Raw genomic sequence first — 20,977 nt, forward strand, 5'->3', positions numbered from 1 at the left:
TATTTTAGAAAATCATTTTAACAAAGTAAAAAACATACTGTATTAATTTTGTTGTTTACAGAAAAAGAAAAGTAATGCTGTTGAACATTTTGATTTTCCCCCATATTTGTTTTCAATTTGATGGCAAAAAAACAGAGAAGCTATAATATTAATCAAATGGGCCAGCCAACAAAAAGTTAACTTGGCCAAAAAATACAAGACCATTCCACGATCAATAAAAATTGGAACTGGTTTACGGCCCAATTGCAATCGGTACAGAAAACATGAAAAACTTTGAACTAAATGAGATTATTCTTGTGAACGAATATGAGGAACCTGGGAAGGCCTGTTACATGCGCAACACTAATAATCGTCTTTAAAGTGAAGTTCACGGATTTGAGTCTCAAATGTAGAATTGATACGAATAGCAAAGCTTTAAGTTCATTGCGCATTTGAAAGATTTAACTTTGACTTTGTTCACAATTCATCATTAAATAGCGCGTTGTTTCTCGCGAGCCAAATGTACCATATGGAAGCGGGACCAATTAACCTTCAAAATTTACCCGATTTGATTCTCATACCCGCACTCCATTCATTAGGTGTTGTTTTTGCATGGCATTGAACATTTTGATTTTTTTATACATAAATATTTTAATATGATTTTTTTATATCTTATAAACTGTTATACATTTGATTAAATTTGTATTTCTTAATTTTTAACTTTTATACTTACATACTCTTTTAATTTTTTATAACGATAACTCTAAGGGATATCTTTAACGTGCATATAGGGTAGTACATGACGGTTATTTGTGACTTTTGTTTGCCGGTAATTTTGTTTACAAACATTAGAAAAAACCTTAACGAAATATCTTAGGGTTGTCGAGTTTTAAACCTTTTGTTTCATACAATCTTTTTTCCTTTCTCATGTAAAAACTTTTGATTTTTTGTTTATTAGATTTTGTTATTGTTACATTATCGACGTATTACGTATTAGCTATTTGTGACAACATGATTGATTCGATGACAACTCAATGTTAGGAAGAGAGGATCGCCTGGACGTTGGGAGATACAAATTTGAGAGAAAAACAACTCTATTACTCACAAGAATAGATTTACAGAGTATTACAAAACTCTTACAAAAAAAAAACTCTCAAAACTCACACACACTCTCAAGGTTGTGATTACACTTCTCTGAGTGATTTTTGGATGATTTACAATTGAGGTTTGCACCTCTATTTATAGTAAAAATTCTATAGCGGTGGAAGGGTGTGAACGGAGATGGTGGGCGGCCGTCATCGTGTTCATCTTTGCTTCTTCTACATGGTGTTCAAAGAAGGCTACTTTGAACATCTAAAAGGTGAGCTTCTAGATTGTATGCTGGAAATTTTAAATTCTCCCCCTCCAGCCGAATCCACGAACATTCCAGTTATGTCTCTGCATAACTCCAACTTCTCTCGAGTCACCACCTTTGTTAACATATCCGCAGGATTCTCCTTTGTATGGATCTTCACTAGTCTCAACAGTTGTCGATTAATTACCTCGCGTATCCAATGATAGCGAATATCAATATGTTTTGTACGGGAATGGTACATGGAGTTCTTGCTCAAATCTAGAGCACTCTGACTGTCACAATGTACCTTGTACTCCTTTTGCTTGATTCCAAATTCTTGGAGATAACGCTTTAACCACAACATTTCTTTTCCAGCTTCTGCGGCAGCAATATACTCTGCTTCAGTTGTGGATAATGCAACACACCTCTGTAGTCTTGACTGCCATGAAACAGGTCCCCCTGCAAAAGTGTAAATGAATCCTGAAGTAGATTTCCTACTATCAGGATCTCCGGCCATATCCGCATCTGTATAGCCTTCCAAGATTGGATCAGCTCCCCCGTAACAAAGACATAGATTCTTTGTACCTTTAAGATATCTGAGAATCCATTTTACTGCATCCCAATGCTCTTTCCCGGGGTTCGAGAGAAAACGACTCACCGTTCCCACCGCATGAGCAATATCGGGCCTTGTACACACCATCGCATACATCAAACTTCCAACTGCTGAAGAATATGGTACTGAAGACATCTCCCCGATCTCTTCCTTGGATGAGGGACAAGAACTCTTGCTTAACTTGAAATGGTTAGCTAATGGAATGCTAACAGGTTTGGCATTGTTCATATTGAAACGTGAAAGCACTCGTTCAATATACTTCTCCTGAGATAGCCATAACCTTTTATTCTTCCTATCTCGGGTTATCTGCATTCCCAAAATCTGTTGAGCCTGTCCTAAGTCTTTCATGTCAAAAGACTTAGAGAGTTCCTTCTTCAGCTGGTTGATCTTCGTTACGTCTTTCCCTACGATCAAAATATCGTCTACATAAAGTAGAAGAGAAACGAAATCTCCTTCAGAAAACTTCTGAATGTAGACACACTCATCTGCTGCAGTTTTCTTGTACCCGTGACTCACCATGCACGAGTCAAACTTCTTGTACCACTGCCTAGGTGCCTGCTTTAAACCGTACAAACTTTTCTTCAGCTTGCTTACGAGATTATCTCCTGAAACCTCAAAACCTTCTGGCTGCTCCATGTAAATTTCTTCATGTAAATCTCCATGAAGAAAAGCTGTCTTTACATCCATCTGTTCAAGCTCCAAGTTCATACTTGCGACCAATCCAAGTATGACTCTAATTGAAGTCATCTTGACTACTGGTGAAAATATCTCGTCAAAATCAATCCCTTTCTTCTGTTGGAATCCTTTGACTACAAGTCGTGCTTTGTATTTCACCACTTTTCCACTACCATCTTTTTTCAGCTTGAACACCCATTTATTTTTCAGTGCCTTCTTCCCGCGTGGAAGTTCTACAATCTCATAAGTTTGATTTTTCTGCAGAGAATCCATCTCATCCTGCATTGCGAGCAACCATTTTTCTTTATCCTTATGAGTTACTGCTTCATGAAAACTCTCCGGTTCTCCATCTTCAGTAAGTAGAAGGTACTCGGATTCTGGATATCTACTCGATGGAATCCGACCTCGTTTAGATCTACGAACTTCTGGAACATTCTGAGGAGATCCACCATCATCTTGACCTTGTGATTGTTCTGGAACGTCTGGCAGATGGGGTTGTGGCTCCCCCTGCTCAGCACCGTCATTTTTCTCATTATCTTCTACTTCTGGAATTTCTTCCTGCACTGAAAATTCATTTCTCATGAATGATTCCGTTGTTGCCTCTGGCACCTGAGCAGCAACATTTGTCTTCTGAGATATTGTGGGCTTTTCAATATCTTCTATTGTCTGGCTTTCATGGAACACTACGTCCCTACTTCTGATCACCTTTTTCTCCTTTGGATCCCATAATCTGTATCCAAATTCTTCATCTCCATAGCCTATGAATATGCATGGAGTGGTCCTTGCATCCAGCTTCTGCCTGAGCTCCTTGGATACATGTGCGTACGCCAAACATCCAAATACTCTTAAGTGAGAGTATGATGGATCCTTTCCAGACCAAAGTTTCTCCGGAACTTCAAAATTCAGTGGTACTGATGGAGATCGGTTGATCAAATAACAAGCGGCTCTGACTGCTTCTCCCCAGAATGGCTTTGGCAGCTTAGCCATACTGAGCATGCTCCGAACACGTTCCATGATTGTTCGGTTCATTCTTTCTGCTATACCATTATGTTGAGGGGTACGTGGGACCGTCTTCTCATGTCGGATGCCATTTGATCTGCAATAGGCATCGAACTGCCTGGAAGAGTATTCACCGCCGTTGTCGGATCGAAGACACTTTAACTTCTTTCCTGTCTCACGTTCTACCATGACATGGAACTGTTTGAAGTAATCGAACACCTGGTCCTTCGTCCGTAAGAAATATACCCACACCTTTCGAGAAGCATCATCGATAAACGTTAGAAAGTATCGGTTGCCGCCAATTGATTCAACCTCCAAGGGACCGCAAACATCAGAGTGTACCAGACTGAGTAACTCTGATTTTTTCGTTGAAGAGGAATTAAATGAGACTCTATGCTGCTTACCAAACAGACAATGATTGCAAGGATCTAGTGCAGCATCCTTGTCTACATTGATAAGCTCCTTCTTTATTAGGGTAGACAACCCTTTCTCACTCATGTGACCGAGTCTCTGGTGCCATAAATTTTGTGAAGCCTCCTTTTCTGCAACATTAATGCTGTCTGTGCAGATCTTCACATGAGTCTTGTACAGTGTGCCACAAATGTGTCCTCGAGCGACTATCATAGCGCCTCTTGACAATTTCCATGTGCCTTTACTGAAATGACTATCATAGCCCTGTTTATCGAGAGCTACCCCAGAAAGTAGATTCATCCGAAGATCTGGCACATGGCGGACATCCTTCAGATTGATTGTGCTCCTGGAACTTGTCTTTATCTTGACATCACCAATTCCGACAATCTCAGCGGAACTGGAATTTCCCATCTTCACAGCTCCAAAGTCTCCAGCTTTGTATGTTGCGAAGTATTCCTTGTATGGAGTCACGTGGTAGGAAGCTGCAGTATCTACCACCCATTCTGTGTCTTCTCGTGAGACGTGAAGGCATGTCTCATCATGGGTTGAACAATAAGCTACATCACCAGGGATAGTCACTAATGTTTTTCCACCCTTATTCTTCGGCTGTGAACTACTTTGACCTTGTTCCTCTTTCAATCTATAGCAGTTCTTCTTCATATGTCCCTCTAATCCACAATGATGGCATTTTGTCACGACCCGGAAAATTCCGGCTAATTTTAAACGAAACTCTCGATATGATGTAATATTTTATGCAAATTCTGTTAGGTTGAGTCTCAAAAACTTTGAACTGTGTTCATGTATTCAATTGAACCTTTCTGGTCAGGTTTCAAATAGTTAATGAGTGAAATAAATAAATATAGTTAATCTAAAAATTTGAAATTTTTCCGAAAATTTTTTTTCCGCCATTGAGTAACAACGGAGTACGAAATATTACCCTAAATGTTATGTGGGCAGAATGAAATAAGATACCACACATTTTTTTTATTATTGTGATAAATGTTAGTGGGATGCCACTGTATTAATTATTACTAGCTTTTAAATTAATATCTGAACATACAGACAATTTACATTCACATGCATATAGTTGTGTGATTGTCAAATACTGTTGTTAAATGAATTAATTGTGATACCCACTTGTCTTTTCGTCCGTGGAATTAGTTAGGATTGATTGCTACTTGACACAATTAGATTTAATAAGAGAACACTCTTTCCCACAATTTAAGTTATATATATATATATATACATACAATGAATGAAGTAACCAGAGAATCATTTTCAACACCACACCTCACAAACCTTATTCACCTAACTCTTTCGTTACATTCTCATCTATGCAAGTTTCCATTTTCCATCGTAATACGAGATGCCAACATCACCAACTAATCGATAACTACTACATGTTAGCACAAGCACACACCCGTCAACTTCTATATTTTGTTTTCTGTCTCTCTATTTTCGGTCCCCATTGTAAACATCTCACAACCAACCACCATGTTCTCCTCCTTCATTTCGGCTACAAACATCAACCTATAACCCACCATCTTCTTCCATCACCACCCTAACACACCATATTCCACCACCTTGAACCACCTAGAACACCAATCACTTTTCCTTTATTTATTTATTTATTTATTTATTTATTTATTTATTTATTTTTTCGCTGCACTTGTTTCTCTTCCTGTGGAAACCCAAGACTTCAACACCCACATTCTTGTCTTACTATTAATCGACAACACCATAAACTGCTGCTGCACTTTTGAATCGATAACGAGTTGAGAACAACACAATCACAAACCACCACCCATGACCAACGAACTATCCATGATCACCCTATACCATCCCTTGACCACCTTCGAGAAATCTTGCTACTGCTGTCAAATACTCCTGACGTACAGCTGTTGCTGTACCTCCTGTTTTGTCCAAAATAAACACCATGCATCATCACCATAATAAACATCACCTGCAACCTTTGAAAACCAATTTGCAATCATCGTTATTACTTCTACTTACTTTTCCTGTTTCAAATCACTGAAACCCGTCACCTTTCTTTTCTTTCCATTTATTCTGTTTTCCTATTTCTAATTTCGAAAGTCACCATGATTCATCTTTTATCGCTGTTACAACATGCCGTTATTATCACCATTGCTCCCCTTTTACTCTTTACATTTTTGGGGCTGAGAATACATGCAAATGTTTTATTAACTGTTTTACAATAATTATATGCGTGAGTTTCATTTGCTCCCTTTTTAATTACTTTTGCAATATATATTTTTGGGCTGAGAATACATGCGTTGCTTTTATAAATGTTTACGAAATAGACACAAGTACTTAAAAATATATTCTACGTTGAGTTGTACCACTGGCATACTTCCCTGTAGCTTGGTAACTACTATTTACATGGGTATTGTAAACGCGAATCCTGTTGATAGATCTATCGGGCCTGACAACCCCAACCGGACTGGACGACCAGTATTCAACGGTTGCACAGTACTTCGTTTCGTGACTACACTTGGTACGGTGTAGTGAGATTTCATAATAAAGGGAATATGCGACGTTGATTAAATGTTAAGTATGGTTACCAAGTGCTCAACCACTTAGAATATTTTTATTAAAACGTTTGTGCATATGAAATCTTGTGGTCTATTAAGATATTGAAATGATTGTTATGATAAACCTATGAACTCACCAACCTTTTGGTTGACATTTTTAAGCATGTTTATTCTCAGGTACGAATTAAGTCTTCCGCTGTGCATTTGCTCATTTTAAGGATATTACTTGGAGTCGATCATTGCAATGGGACCAAATGTTGATGACTTCGTCCAGGGGGATAAGGACGGGTCGTTACAGGTGGTATCAGAGCGTTGGTCCTAGCGAACCAGGTCTTGCATTAGCGTGTCTAACTGATAGTTGTTAGGATGCATTAGCGAGTCTGGACTTCGACCTTAGCTGCATATTATAAGTATTGTATATCATTCCTAGTGGAAAATTTCCTGCTAATCATTCCTAAGTCTAGACATGCCTTACTGCCTTTATTGCATAGATAGTGTATAGACAAATTTATATCTTAGCGTATCTATTACGGTAAACTTTGCCTGATATCTTCCGTAAATTTCTCCGTAATTTAAGGGATCCTGGTACTATATATATCTAGGCATATTATGCATTGAGAATACCATCCAAATATCATTTGCTGTCACTAAGCTTTTCATACCAAAAATCTTTTCTGTGATCGCGTACGATGGCCTCTACGAATCGACCAAGTTCTTCTGACTCCGAAGATAGCGTGACGGGAGCGCACCAACCGATCAACTACCGTGATTTCTTTAGAAAGTGGGGATGGGTTCGCGAAATACTTACCCTATGGAGAAATGAAGAAGGTACTCCATATCACGAGCCGAACTTACTACCTAACGTCGGAGTGCTCGACCCGCTCACCGGCGAACCTGTTCGCAACACCGTTTATACCCTTTTTGCAAGAATTTTTCGTCTTGAGGCTACCATTAACGGAACTAGAGAAGATATCCGACCTCTACCTCACACTGATAACCAACCAGGGTTAGTAGAAGGAGTTAAAGAACTCCGAGCTCGAGTGTTAACTTTAGAGAGCACGGTACACAATTTGCAAGCACTAGCAGTATCATCAACACCAGTAACATCACCAGCCTCAGCACCAACAGCACTAGTACCACCAAGAACAACATTCGCGTCACCAGCTTCGACACCTCGAGTATAATCATCGTTCTACATGACGTTCTACATCATTTATCTTAGTTCGACATTGTGATTATGTAATCTCTAATGTTTTAGAGATTATATATTCTTGTTCTAACGGTAAATCAGATGAGTTAATATCATATTAACTCATAAAATCCATGATTACATCTGAAGAAAATATATATATGTATGTATATTTTCATAAAGATTGTAATTAAAAATTCTTTCGTACAAACTGTTAATGGTGAAAATATTTTAACGGGTAGGTAATACCAGAGGAATATTTAGATTTCACATTAATAAGTTGCACTGTACATTCTTCGAATCTGATTCAACGGTCATTTACTATCCTATGTACAACCACCGATATACGTATCCATTCACCACAGAATAACCATTTCCATTTAAATTTCATATTTGGATTTTGACCTATCAGAATCCAACAAGTGGCATAATGAAGAAAACATTGGACAAAATAAAATTTGTTAGAAACAAACGAATTAACTAATTGAAATTTTGTTAAGAATCCACGCTAACTGTTCCAGCTAACTGTTCCTAGCTAACTGATTACATTTTATTTATCGCAATTTAATAATCGCAATTTTATTTATCGTCATTTAATTTCTGTTATTTACTTTACGCATTTAATTTATCGTCATTTAATTTCTGTTATTTATTTTACACACTTTAAATATCGGGACACGTATACAAGGTTTTGACATATCATATCAACGCATCTATATATATTATTTGGAATAACCATAGACACTCTATATGCAGTAATGCGGGAGTTAGCTATACAGGGTTGAGGTTGATTCTCAAATAATATATATACTTTGAGTTGTGATCGAGTCTGAGACATGTACACGGGTCACGATACGTATTAATTAATTCGAATATTATAAATTAAATTATATATGAATTATTGTACTGTTAACTGTGGACTATCGATTGGGACTATCAACATTGGACAATTAAAAAAAAATGAATTAAAATATTAATTATAACATATGAAACTAAACAATTCTTCAAGTTTGCCACTTGATTTCATCTTAAACCTCATTTGTATCTTGACGATTCCAATCTGCGTTTAAACATTTCATAATTCTTGAAAACATCTCAATCGAGAGGATGAACCAACCGCACTTCATCTACGGAAGAAAAGATCAATGCATATAGCTATGCATCTAAAAACCCTCGAAACCTGAGTAAACGTTTAACACATACCTGTGCTAGCTCCTTTGGCGTTGTTATTACCGAAAGTAACTTGCAATCCATTTTCAAAGTAGCCAATTTTGTCACAGCTCCAGCAAGACAACTTCAACTTTTCATTCGAAACAACCTTATTATAATCTTGATATATATGCGTACTCTTTATTGTTACTGGGGAACCTTTTATATTCCACGATATTACCATCAGCGTTTAATCATCTAAAAACACAATTCTCCTGAAACCACCTCGGTTTGATAACCGATGACCCAGATCCGTTAACTTTGAAAATGCTGACGAAGCAGCATGTTGTAGATGGTCTTAATGGCCAAAAGTTGATGATAAAGAAGGAAGTGTTAGGAACGCTCGATAGAAAATTTGGTACTGAAAATCGAATTGAACACACCATGAAAGAGACCAAGGGTAAATACATGGACCAAACCCTATATTCAAAGAGTCCAGATAATTCTGTATCTGATAAAACCTATAGAGAATATCTTGCTCCGTACCCATGTTAAAATCTTACTGAAAATTTTTCTTCATCAACCTTCGAATTTAGAAATTCCAAAATATCATCATAAATATCTTCGATATTTCTGAGGATATTTTCATAAATATTCTTGTCCAAAATTATCTACCTCTTTATTCCATTATATTGGAAACTTCTGTAAAGTCTAAGTATAAATTATGAATGAATTGTGGAGAAGTGTTGGGAACTGAAGCATGAGTTAGTATAATATAATGACGCCGGGCCAACGTGGTTATATTACAGTAAGTTATGCTAAATTTCTAATGGAATGTGATGATGATTCACAGATCCTACCCTCATCATGTGCCATGTTACACGACTCTTTCATTCTACTTAATTTCTAAGCATATCACAAAAATACTTCCTTGATATTTCTGTTCTTCCGTAACTCCGACAATCTGCTAATAAATCGTGTGATTACATTTTCTTTCTGACTAGAAGATTTCTTTAAATTCCTTGAATTCTGAAAATCAACCATGACTACGTCAAAAGTCAAATCTCTATCTCAATCTTTTGCAATAGCTTCGCTTATACTCTTCGCGTAATCGAATTGTTTTATTACTCAATGATGATAAAATTCGATTTAACAACTCATATCGTCATGAAAACATTTTTATTGTTAGCCATGACGACCTCTATCAAATTTCGGGGACGAAATTTATTTAACGGGTAGGTACTGTCACGACCCGGAAAATTCCGGCTAATTTTAAACGAAACTCTCGATATGATGTAATATTTTATGCAAATTCTGTTAGGTTGAGTCTCAAAAACTTTGAACTGTGTTCATGTATTCAATTGAACCTTTCTGGTCAGGTTTCAAATAGTTAATGAGTGAAATAAATAAATATAGTTAATCTAAAAATTTGAAATTTTTCCGAAAATTTTTTTCCGCCATTCAGTAACAACGGAGTACGAAATATTACCCTAAATGTTATGTGGGCAGAATGAAATAAGATACCACACGTTTTTATTATTATTGTGATAAATGTTAGTGGGATGCCACTGTATTAATTATTACTAGCTTTTAAATTAATATCTGAACATACAGACAATTTACATTCACATGCATATAGTTGTGTGATTGTCAAATACTGTTGTTAAATGAATTAATTGTGATACCCACTTGTCTTTTCGTCCGTGGAATTAGTTAGGATTGATTGCTACTTGACACAATTAGATTTAATAAGAGAACACTCTTTCCCACAATTTAAGTTATATATATATATATATATATATATATATATATATATATATATATATATATATATATATATATACATACAATGAATGAAGTAACCAGAGAATCATTTTCAACACCACACCTCACAAACCTTATTCACCTAACTCTTTCGTTACATTCTCATCTATGCAAGTTTCCATCTTCCATCGTAATACGAAATGCCAACATCACCAACTAATCGATAACTACTACATGTTAGCACAAGCACACACCCGTCAACTTCTATATTTTGTTTTCTGTCTCTCTATTTTCGGTCCCCATTGTAAACATCTCACAACCAACCACCATGTTCTCCTCCTTCATTTCGGCTACAAACATCAACCTATAACCCACCATCTTCTTCCATCACCACCCTAACACACCATATTCCACCACCTTGAACCACCTAGAACACCAATCACTTTTCCTTTATTTATTTATTTATTTATTTATTTATTTATTTTTTCGCTGCACTTGTTTCTCTTCCTGTGGAAACCCAAGACTTCAACACCCACATTCTTGTCTTACTATTAATCGACAACACCATAAACTGCTGCTGCACTTTTGAATCGATAACGAGTTGAGAACAACACAATCACAAACCACCACCCATGACCAACGAACTATCCATGATCACCCTATACCATCCCTTGACCACCTTCGAGAAATCTTGCTACTGCTGTCAAATACTCCTGACGTACAGCTGTTGCTGTACCTCCTGTTTTGTCCAAAATAAACACCATGCATCATCACCATAATAAACATCACCTGCAACCTTTGAAAACCAATTTGCAATCATCGTTATTACTTCTACTTACTTTTCCTGTTTCAAATCACTGAAACCCGTCACCTTTCTTTTCTTTCCATTTATTCTGTTTTCCTATTTCTAATTTCGAAAGTCACCATGATTCATCTTTTATCGCTGTTACAACATGCCGTTATTATCACCATTGCTCCCCTTTTACTCTTTACATTTTTGGGGCTGAGAATACATGCAAATGTTTTATTAACTGTTTTACAATAATTATATGCGTGAGTTTCATTTGCTCCCTTTTTAATTACTTTTGCAATATATATTTTTGGGCTGAGAATACATGCGTTGCTTTTATAAATGTTTACGAAATAGACACAAGTACTTAAAAATATATTCTACGTTGAGTTGTACCACTGGCATACTTCCCTGTAGCTTGGTAACTACTATTTACATGGGTATTGTAAACGCGAATCCTGTTGATAGATCTATCGGGCCTGACAACCCCAACCGGACTGGACGACCAGTATTCAACGGTTGCACAGTACTTCGTTTCGTGACTACACTTGGTACGGTGTAGTGAGATTTCATAATAAAGGGAATATGCGACGTTGATTAAATGTTAAGTATGGTTACCAAGTGCTCAACCACTTAGAATATTTTTATTAAAACGTTTGTGCATATGAAATCTTGTGGTCTATTAAGATATTGAAATGATTGTTATGATAAACCTATGAACTCACCAACCTTTTGGTTGACATTTTTAAGCATGTTTATTCTCAGGTACGAATTAAGTCTTCCGCTGTGCATTTGCTCATTTTAAGGATATTACTTGGAGTCGATCATTGCAATGGGACCAAATGTTGATGACTTCGTCCAGGGGGATAAGGACGGGTCGTTACAGGTGGTATCAGAGCGTTGGTCCTAGCGAACCAGGTCTTGCATTAGCGTGTCTAACTGATAGTTGTTAGGATGCATTAGCGAGTCTGGACTTCGACCTTAGCTGCATATTATAAGTATTGTATATCATTCCTAGTGGAAAATTTCCTGCTAATCATTCCTAAGTCTAGACATGCCTTACTGCCTTTATTGCATAGATAGTGTATAGACAAATTTATATCTTAGCGTATCTATTACGGTAAACTTTGCCTGATATCTTCCGTAAATTTCTCCGTAATTTAAGGGATCCTGGTACTATATATATCTAGGCATATTATGCATTGAGAATACCATCCAAATATCATTTGCTGTCACTAAGCTTTTCATACCAAAAATCTTTTCTGTGATCGCGTACGATGGCCTCTACGAATCGACCAAGTTCTTCTGACTCCGAAGATAGCGTGACGGGAGCGCACCAACCGATCAACTACCGTGATTTCTTTAGAAAGTGGGGATGGGTTCGCGAAATACTTACCCTATGGAGAAATGAAGAAGGTACTCCATATCACGAGCCGAACTTACCACCTAACGTCGGAGTGCTCGACCCGCTCACCGGCGAACCTGTTCGCAACACCGTTTATACCCTTTTTGCAAGAATTTTTCGTCTTGAGGCTACCATTAACGGAACTAGAGAAGATATCCGACCTCTACCTCACACTGATAACCAACCAGGGTTAGTAGAAGGAGTTAAAGAACTCCGAGCTCGAGTGTTAACTTTAGAGAGCACGGTACACAATTTGCAAGCACTAGCAGTATCATCAACACCAGTAACATCACCAGCCTCAGCACCAACAGCACTAGTACCACCAAGAACAACATTCGCGTCACCAGCTTCGACACCTCGAGTATAATCATCGTTCTACATGACGTTCTACATCATTTATCTTAGTTCGACATTGTGATTATGTAATCTCTAATGTTTTAGAGATTATATATTCTTGTTCTAACGGTAAATCAGATGAGTTAATATCATATTAACTCATAAAATCCATGATTACATCTGAAGAAAATATATATATGTATGTATATTTTCATAAAGATTGTAATTAAAAATTCTTTCGTACAAACTGTTAATGGTGAAAATATTTTAACGGGTAGGTAATACCAGAGGAATATTTAGATTTCACATTAATAAGTTGCACTGTACATTCTTCGAATCTGATTCAACGGTCATTTACTATCCTATGTACAACCACCGATATACGTATCCATTCACCACAGAATAACCATTTCCATTTAAATTTCATATTTGGATTTTGACCTATCAGAATCCAACAAGTGGCATAATGAAGAAAACATTGGACAAAATAAAATTTGTTAGAAACAAACGAATTAACTAATTGAAATTTTGTTAAGAATCCACGCTAACTGTTCCAGCTAACTGTTCCTAGCTAACTGATTACATTTTATTTATCGCAATTTAATAATCGCAATTTTATTTATCGTCATTTAATTTCTGTTATTTACTTTACGCATTTAATTTATCGTCATTTAATTTCTGTTATTTATTTTACACACTTTAAATATCGGGACACGTATAAACATCACCTGCAACCTTTGAAAACCAATTTGCAATCATCGTTATTACTTCTACTTACTTTTCCTGTTTCAAATCACTGAAACCCGTCACCTTTCTTTTCTTTCCATTTATTCTGTTTTCCTATTTCTAATTTCGAAAGTCACCATGATTCATCTTTTATCGCTGTTACAACATGCCGTTATTATCACCATTGCTCCCCTTTTACTCTTTACATTTTTGGGGCTGAGAATACATGCAAATGTTTTATTAACTGTTTTACAATAATTATATGCGTGAGTTTCATTTGCTCCCTTTTTAATTACTTTTGCAATATATATTTTTGGGCTGAGAATACATGCGTTGCTTTTATAAATGTTTACGAAATAGACACAAGTACTTAAAAATATATTCTACGTTGAGTTGTACCACTGGCATACTTCCCTGTAGCTTGGTAACTACTATTTACATGGGTATTGTAAACGCGAATCCTGTTGATAGATCTATCGGGCCTGACAACCCCAACCGGACTGGACGACCAGTATTCAACGGTTGCACAGTACTTCGTTTCGTGACTACACTTGGTACGGTGTAGTGAGATTTCATAATAAAGGGAATATGCGACGTTGATTAAATGTTAAGTATGGTTACCAAGTGCTCAACCACTTAGAATATTTTTATTAAAACGTTTGTGCATATGAAATCTTGTGGTCTATTAAGATATTGAAATGATTGTTATGATAAACCTATGAACTCACCAACCTTTTGGTTGACATTTTTAAGCATGTTTATTCTCAGGTACGAATTAAGTCTTCCGCTGTGCATTTGCTCATTTTAAGGATATTACTTGGAGTCGATCATTGCAATGGGACCAAATGTTGATGACTTCGTCCAGGGGGATAAGGACGGGTCGTTACACATTTATATGTTGGTTTTCTGCCATCAGCTGACCTGCCCCTGCTCTTGCTTCTGCCTCTCCATTTATTTTTGCTACTCATTCGATGTCTCCCCCGATTCTCTGTGACAAAGGCATGGGTCTGATCTGTGCCCATGTCTTTTCTCCTTGCCTCTTCACTGAATAGGGCATCCTTGACCATTGACATGGTAAGTTTGCCATTTGGGGCTGAGTTGCTGAGTGTTACTACCAGCGTTTCCCAACTATCGGGAAGGGAACTAAGTAGCAGTAGTGCCTGAACTTCATCGCCAAGCGGCATCTCTACAGACGATAACTGGTTGACCAAGTTCTGAAACTCACTGGTATGCTCGGCAACTGAAGTTCCACTTTTGAGCTTCATGTTGACTAAACGCCTCATCAGCAAGGCTTTATTCCGAGCAGTCTTGGCCTGGTACATGTCCTCCAACTTTTTCCAGAGGACATATGCGTCTGTCTCTTGTGCAACATGGTGGAAGACACTATGATCAATCCATTGACGGATCTGACCAATAGTTTTTCGGTTTGATTTCTTCCACTCTTTCTCTTTGGCAGAATCAGGGTTTATACCCTTCAATTCAATAGGATCGAACAAATCTTTACAGCTGAGGAGATCTTCCATCCGAGGTTTCCACAGCGTGTAGTTTGTTGCTATGAGCATAATCATAGCTCCGGAAGATGATGTTGACTCTTCTGTGGACATTATCACCTTAAAAATAATTTTCAACACAAACGGGGTTGAATTGTAGAAAACAGAGATCACCGTTACGCCCGGAACGGTTGAAAATGGTGGAATAGACACTTCGCGGCTTAAATTCCACTTACGGGGCAAAATTATAATTTGTTATAAATTTCAGGGACCAAAAATAAAATTATGAAAATTTCAGGGATCAAATTGTAAAATTTCAGAATTGCTACAGTACCGCTACAGTGACTTGCTACAGTGATCGTCTTCTCCGGCGAAAATTCCGGCACCGGTCGTCTTCTCCGGCGAGATTCCGGCGAGTTGACCAAAGTTTGACCGCGTTTTCTGGGCTCGTTATAACTCCGTTTAAGTCGCCGTTTTTTGCGTTGGACTCGGTTCGAAGAGACGAATCCAATGGTACACTCAAAATTGAATTTTGAGAAAACTTCAGAAGACCCAAAAAACTCAACCAACGTCTCTAACCAAGCTCTTGATACCACTTGTTAGGAAGAGAGGATCGCCTGGACGTTGGGAGATACAAATTTGAGAGAAAAACAACTCTATTACTCACAAGAATAGATTTACAGAGTATTACAAAACTCTTACAAAAAAAAAACTCTCAAAACTCACACACACTCTCAAGGTTGTGATTACACTTCTCTGAGTGATTTTTGGATGATTTACAATTGAGGTTTGCACATCTATTTATAGTAAAAATTCTATGGCGGTGGAAGGGTGTGAACGGAGATGGTGGGCGACCGTCATCGTGTTCATCTTTGCTTCTTCTACATGGTGTTCAAAGAAGGCTACTTTGAACATCTAGAAGGTGAGCTTCTAGATTGTAGGCTGGAAACTTTACAACTCAAGACAACCCATTATCCGCGACACAAGAGATTAGTTCTGCACCTCGAATTTGTTTCGATCCGTTAACTAATCTATTTGACCCACTCATCTTGCTACCCCCGAATATGATACTACTGTTAAACATATCATAATCATCATGTAATTCATAATTCATATTCATAATAATAATAATAATAAAGATTAAAAGATGATACTTACTTGAATTGAGTGATGATGAAGAAGTCATAAGTTCATGATTAGGATATCTGATCTTCTACTTGAAACCTCTCCTTAAGTGATGGATTTCATTAGTGGTAAGAGTAGTGTTGTGTTGTCTAATGAGGTGATAAATAAGCCTCTATATATATAGGAGAGGTCAAGGTAGGGATCAACTCCCGGGCTTTATGGAGTGGTATCTCAATAGTCTCCCATCAAGACTTATTAAGAACACTTCATTATGGCGGTAACTAAGCCTCTTCATAATAGTGATAAATAACTAAATAAAACATAAATATAAATACAATGTCTATAACCTCCTATTACATTAAGACGATGGTTAATTATAACATCTCTAGTAACATAATGTGTATTAACACATATATTAAATCAATAATCATTATACATAAATATGGTAGAACATTAATATAGGAATAATTCTAACAACTACTTAATGATTTCTCCTGATGCGAGTGGTGTGGTCTGGCCCTCACGAGGTCGCCTTGCATTTTGCCCTTTTCTAACACATTACGGGACATTTTGTATAAGTAAGTTGTGTTTTTAGTTTTAGAATTTATACTAAGCTACAATTAATTAATATAGTGGTTTCACTTTTTTTTAGGAAGTATGTCATTGTTGAGAATAATTTAGTCCCGGGTTAGTGTTGGTGAAGAAGTGCTGATGTGACAATGATGCGGCAGTCATGCCTGATGAAAAGAAAATATGTCATGGTAGAGAATGGTCTCAATTGAATTTTTAATTCACTACTTCTCTCCGTCCCTATTTTATTTACTAATCTTTATTATTATCTTTGTGGGATAATTTATTAAAACATGTTAGTGGCAGGTCACAATTGACATCTAGTGTGATCAATGCTACTGCGGCATTGTTTGCAAAAAAAATCATCCGCGAAAAACTGCTAACCAACTTATTATAAAACAACTTCTTTTAGGTCTAAGTAATTACAAAACATCAAATTCAATCTTTTAGATAGAAGTGATACACTAAAAGATATTTGTAGGTGGAGCCATTTTTTAAAAATAAATCACAATCACCACAAGTACAGAGCATCTCATCACTTGTTACATTTAGTATCAATCATTTATCATCTTCGAACGCTTAGACTATTTGTAACGGTTGTGGCGTTTCTTTGTGGTGTCACTTGTCTTTTTGCACTTTTTTGTTGAGTAGAACGTGTTTCTTTTTTAGGTGGAGTAGTGTTGGTGTTTCTTTTTGGTGTTAGTTAGGAGTATTGTGATGATATGTTAAAATATAATTGGGTTAAGTATTAAAAGATGATAAAAGTAACATTTTTAAATTAATAAAAAGATAAATAAACAAGTGACACCAAGTTTCTTTTGGTGTCACTTTCTAAGTCACACCAAAGTAACGCCACAAAGTGACACTCCATTACAGCAAAAATTGGCGTTTCTTCGTTGCCACATGGGCAAGTGACGGTGTCACTTTGCACCGTTACAAACAGCCACAAAAGTTATTTGTAGGTGGAGCCATTTTTTAAAAATTAATCACAACCACAACAAGTACAGAGCATCTCATCACTTGTTACATTTAGTATCAATCATTTATCATCTTCGAACGCTCATAATTATACAATCAAATTTAGAAATATTGTGTCCGTTGATATGGGACCTTTTTTTGATGCTAAAGTGGTCCTTTTAGTCCTCTCTGACTTCATTATGTATAATTTTGACCTACACAATTAAAATGTTATTTATTGTATATCTTTTTAGTGAAGATAATACAACTCATCTCACTTGTTTATCTTGTTTCAGTGTGTTATATTTGGCCTTGACTAAGTTTGTAGAGCTAAAATGGAGCATTAACTTATTTGTTCATTGATAGAGCCGATATCAATATACTATATGCTTTTAGAAAACATATGAACATACATACATATACATATATTAGTATCTATGTTGATGTCATAAACTTTGGATATTTTTTTTAGTTCGATTTTCTTGTTTGTCCAAGACATGAAGAAAAGGTGAACTTTTAATTGATATTTCAAACTTGACCACACCGTTTTAATAATAATTCCTCTATACAGACTCCGATTCAGTTGATTCAAAAACTCAAACGCTTGTAACCGAAAGATCAAGCTACAAATTTCAATTTAATTGGGGCCAAAACCACCAAAGGGCTTATAGCCTAGCGGTATGTGAGGACCACATTTAACTAAGAGGTTTGGGGTTCAAGCCTCGTGGTAGGCATGCGTATATTTGTGGGATAAATTTTGCTTCTACAAAATTGTCTACATCTCACATCTCTCATACATCACCACTCATGTGATATTGGGTTTCGTTGATGTGGGAGCCACAACCTAAATAAAGGTGGTAACTGATGATGTACTAGAAATCGAAAGAGTGGGTCACACCCCTTCTTTCCGTTGCACTGTGAAAGAAGGTGCGTCAAATTAATATATAATATAGCCTAAATATTATAAGAGGTTAAATATCATTTAGTATTTTAAGTTTGAGTAAGTCCAACTGTAAGTATTGGCCCAATATATTTTAACCCACAGTCAATCGAATTTATCTAAAGATTAGATACTAGTGAAATGATTAACGTTTTATAATTGACAACCGTTTATTTATGTTTATTCTATATGAATATATAGTAAGTACTAGTAGTGTATAGAGTTGGTGCGTTCCATGATAGTTAAAAAATAATGAAAAATTACTTCATAGTTAACTTTGAGTTTCTCTAACTGTTTGTATTGTGAACCTATCATCTACCCTTATGCAAACATGTTTGATGTTATGATAATACGCAACTTAGTCAAATAGTTTGTATTGTGAGCCATCAAATAGCATAAGAAAAATTATGAAACTAGTAGTGTGATGCTAATACGCAATCTAAACCCATCTATCAACGACCATATTACGGACAAATGTTTGATGATATATGTCCGCCGTATTGGACAATCTGCAAATTATCCTATAAGGCCACTTCCAACCATGACGTACTTCCTCCTCAGGACACACCGCCACATCAGCTTTCTCTCTCCATTTATTTTTCACTTCCTCTCCATCACACACCACTACCAACCATGACATCCTCCTCTCCATCACATGACCCCACATTATTATTATTATTATTATTATTATTATTATTATTATTATTATTATTATTATTATTATTATTATTATTATTATTATTATTATTTCGAATATAATTATTAAAATCTATTTTTTCGAATATATTTTTCTGAACAACACTTTTATTAAATAACATTAATACGGTTACATTTATTTAAAAAAAAAAAAAAAGAAATAATCAAAAGTTACATTAACTAAACATAAATTAAAAACTATGAAACTATGCGTCATCTTCGTCCAAGTCCACGTCTTCATTTTCATTTTCATCATCGCTTTCATCCTCGCTTTCGTCCTCGTTTTCTTCAACATCTTCGGCGGTGTTGGAAGTTCCAGCTTCTGGAGCAGCTCGGGCATGTGGAACGTGCCGAACACGGAAATTAGCCGGAAGATTCCAAATGTGTTCGATGAGCTTTTGTCGTAGTAGATGATGAATAGACGAATCTCGCAATTCTTTATTAATGCACATGTGCGCTTGAACCCTTTCCTCGATTGAACGATTTGGACGACGAGCTAGCTTGTAATTCTCTTCAAGTGAACACATTGCATGTCCATTGTCTTCGGTGATCATATATGCAAAATAACACAAGCGTGCATAATTCTTCGGATTCTTTCGACATAGAATTGTCGTCACGGGTTTTTTATCATTTGCCATCGACCTTGAAGCACACCGAATGCCCGTTCAATATCTTTCCGAGCAGATTCTTGATACTTTTTAAATTTTGCGGATTTAGGGCCAGGCGGACTTTTGAAAGACTTAACTAATGTTGCCCAATCCGGATATATCCCATCGGTTAGGTAGTAACCTTTATTGAAGTTACATCCACTAACCGAAAAATTACACGGTGGAGCCCTGTCTTGAAGTAACTCATTAAATAAATCAGATTGATTAAGGATATTGATGTCGTTGTTTGAACCAGCGGGTCCAAAATAAGCGTGCCAAATCCATAAATCATAAGATGCCACAGCTTCTAACATTGTTGGATAGCTGTAACACCGGCCATTTTTTTTTAAATACACAGCGGAAGACTTTATTAACAAACACAATATAAGTCACGTCATTACGTTTAAGTTTACACAACGGTGTTACGTTATCACAAAACATTATTTACACAAAAGTCCACATCAGAGTTGGGTTGTCAAACATGTCTTCTGCAATAGCACCCTTCCCGACTAGCAGTACCTAAACCTGCAAGGGGAGAATATGTGGGGGATTAGCGCACCGCTAAGTGAATGGAATCTATCTAACAGATATAGCTTAAGTCACACACAAGCTATATACTAACAACAACACA

At 36.5% G+C, this 20,977-nt stretch overlaps 1 protein-coding gene across 1 annotated transcript; it reads right to left on the reverse strand.

Moving 5' to 3' along the window:
• Positions 1–19,905: 19,905 nt before the first annotated feature.
• Positions 19,906–20,660, reverse strand: LOC139890018 (uncharacterized). Its single transcript, XM_071872926.1, has 2 exons — positions 20,342–20,660; positions 19,906–20,240 (listed from the first exon to the last, which is right to left on the reverse strand). The coding sequence occupies exons 1-2, from the start codon at positions 20,658–20,660 to the stop codon at positions 19,906–19,908; spliced, it is 654 nt and encodes a 217-aa protein (XP_071729027.1).
• Between the last annotated feature and the right edge of the window lie 317 nt (positions 20,661–20,977).

Source organism: Rutidosis leptorrhynchoides, chromosome 1 (assembly GCF_046630445.1).
Source record: "Rutidosis leptorrhynchoides isolate AG116_Rl617_1_P2 chromosome 1, CSIRO_AGI_Rlap_v1, whole genome shotgun sequence".
Taxonomy (NCBI): Eukaryota; Viridiplantae; Streptophyta; class Magnoliopsida; order Asterales; family Asteraceae; genus Rutidosis; species Rutidosis leptorrhynchoides.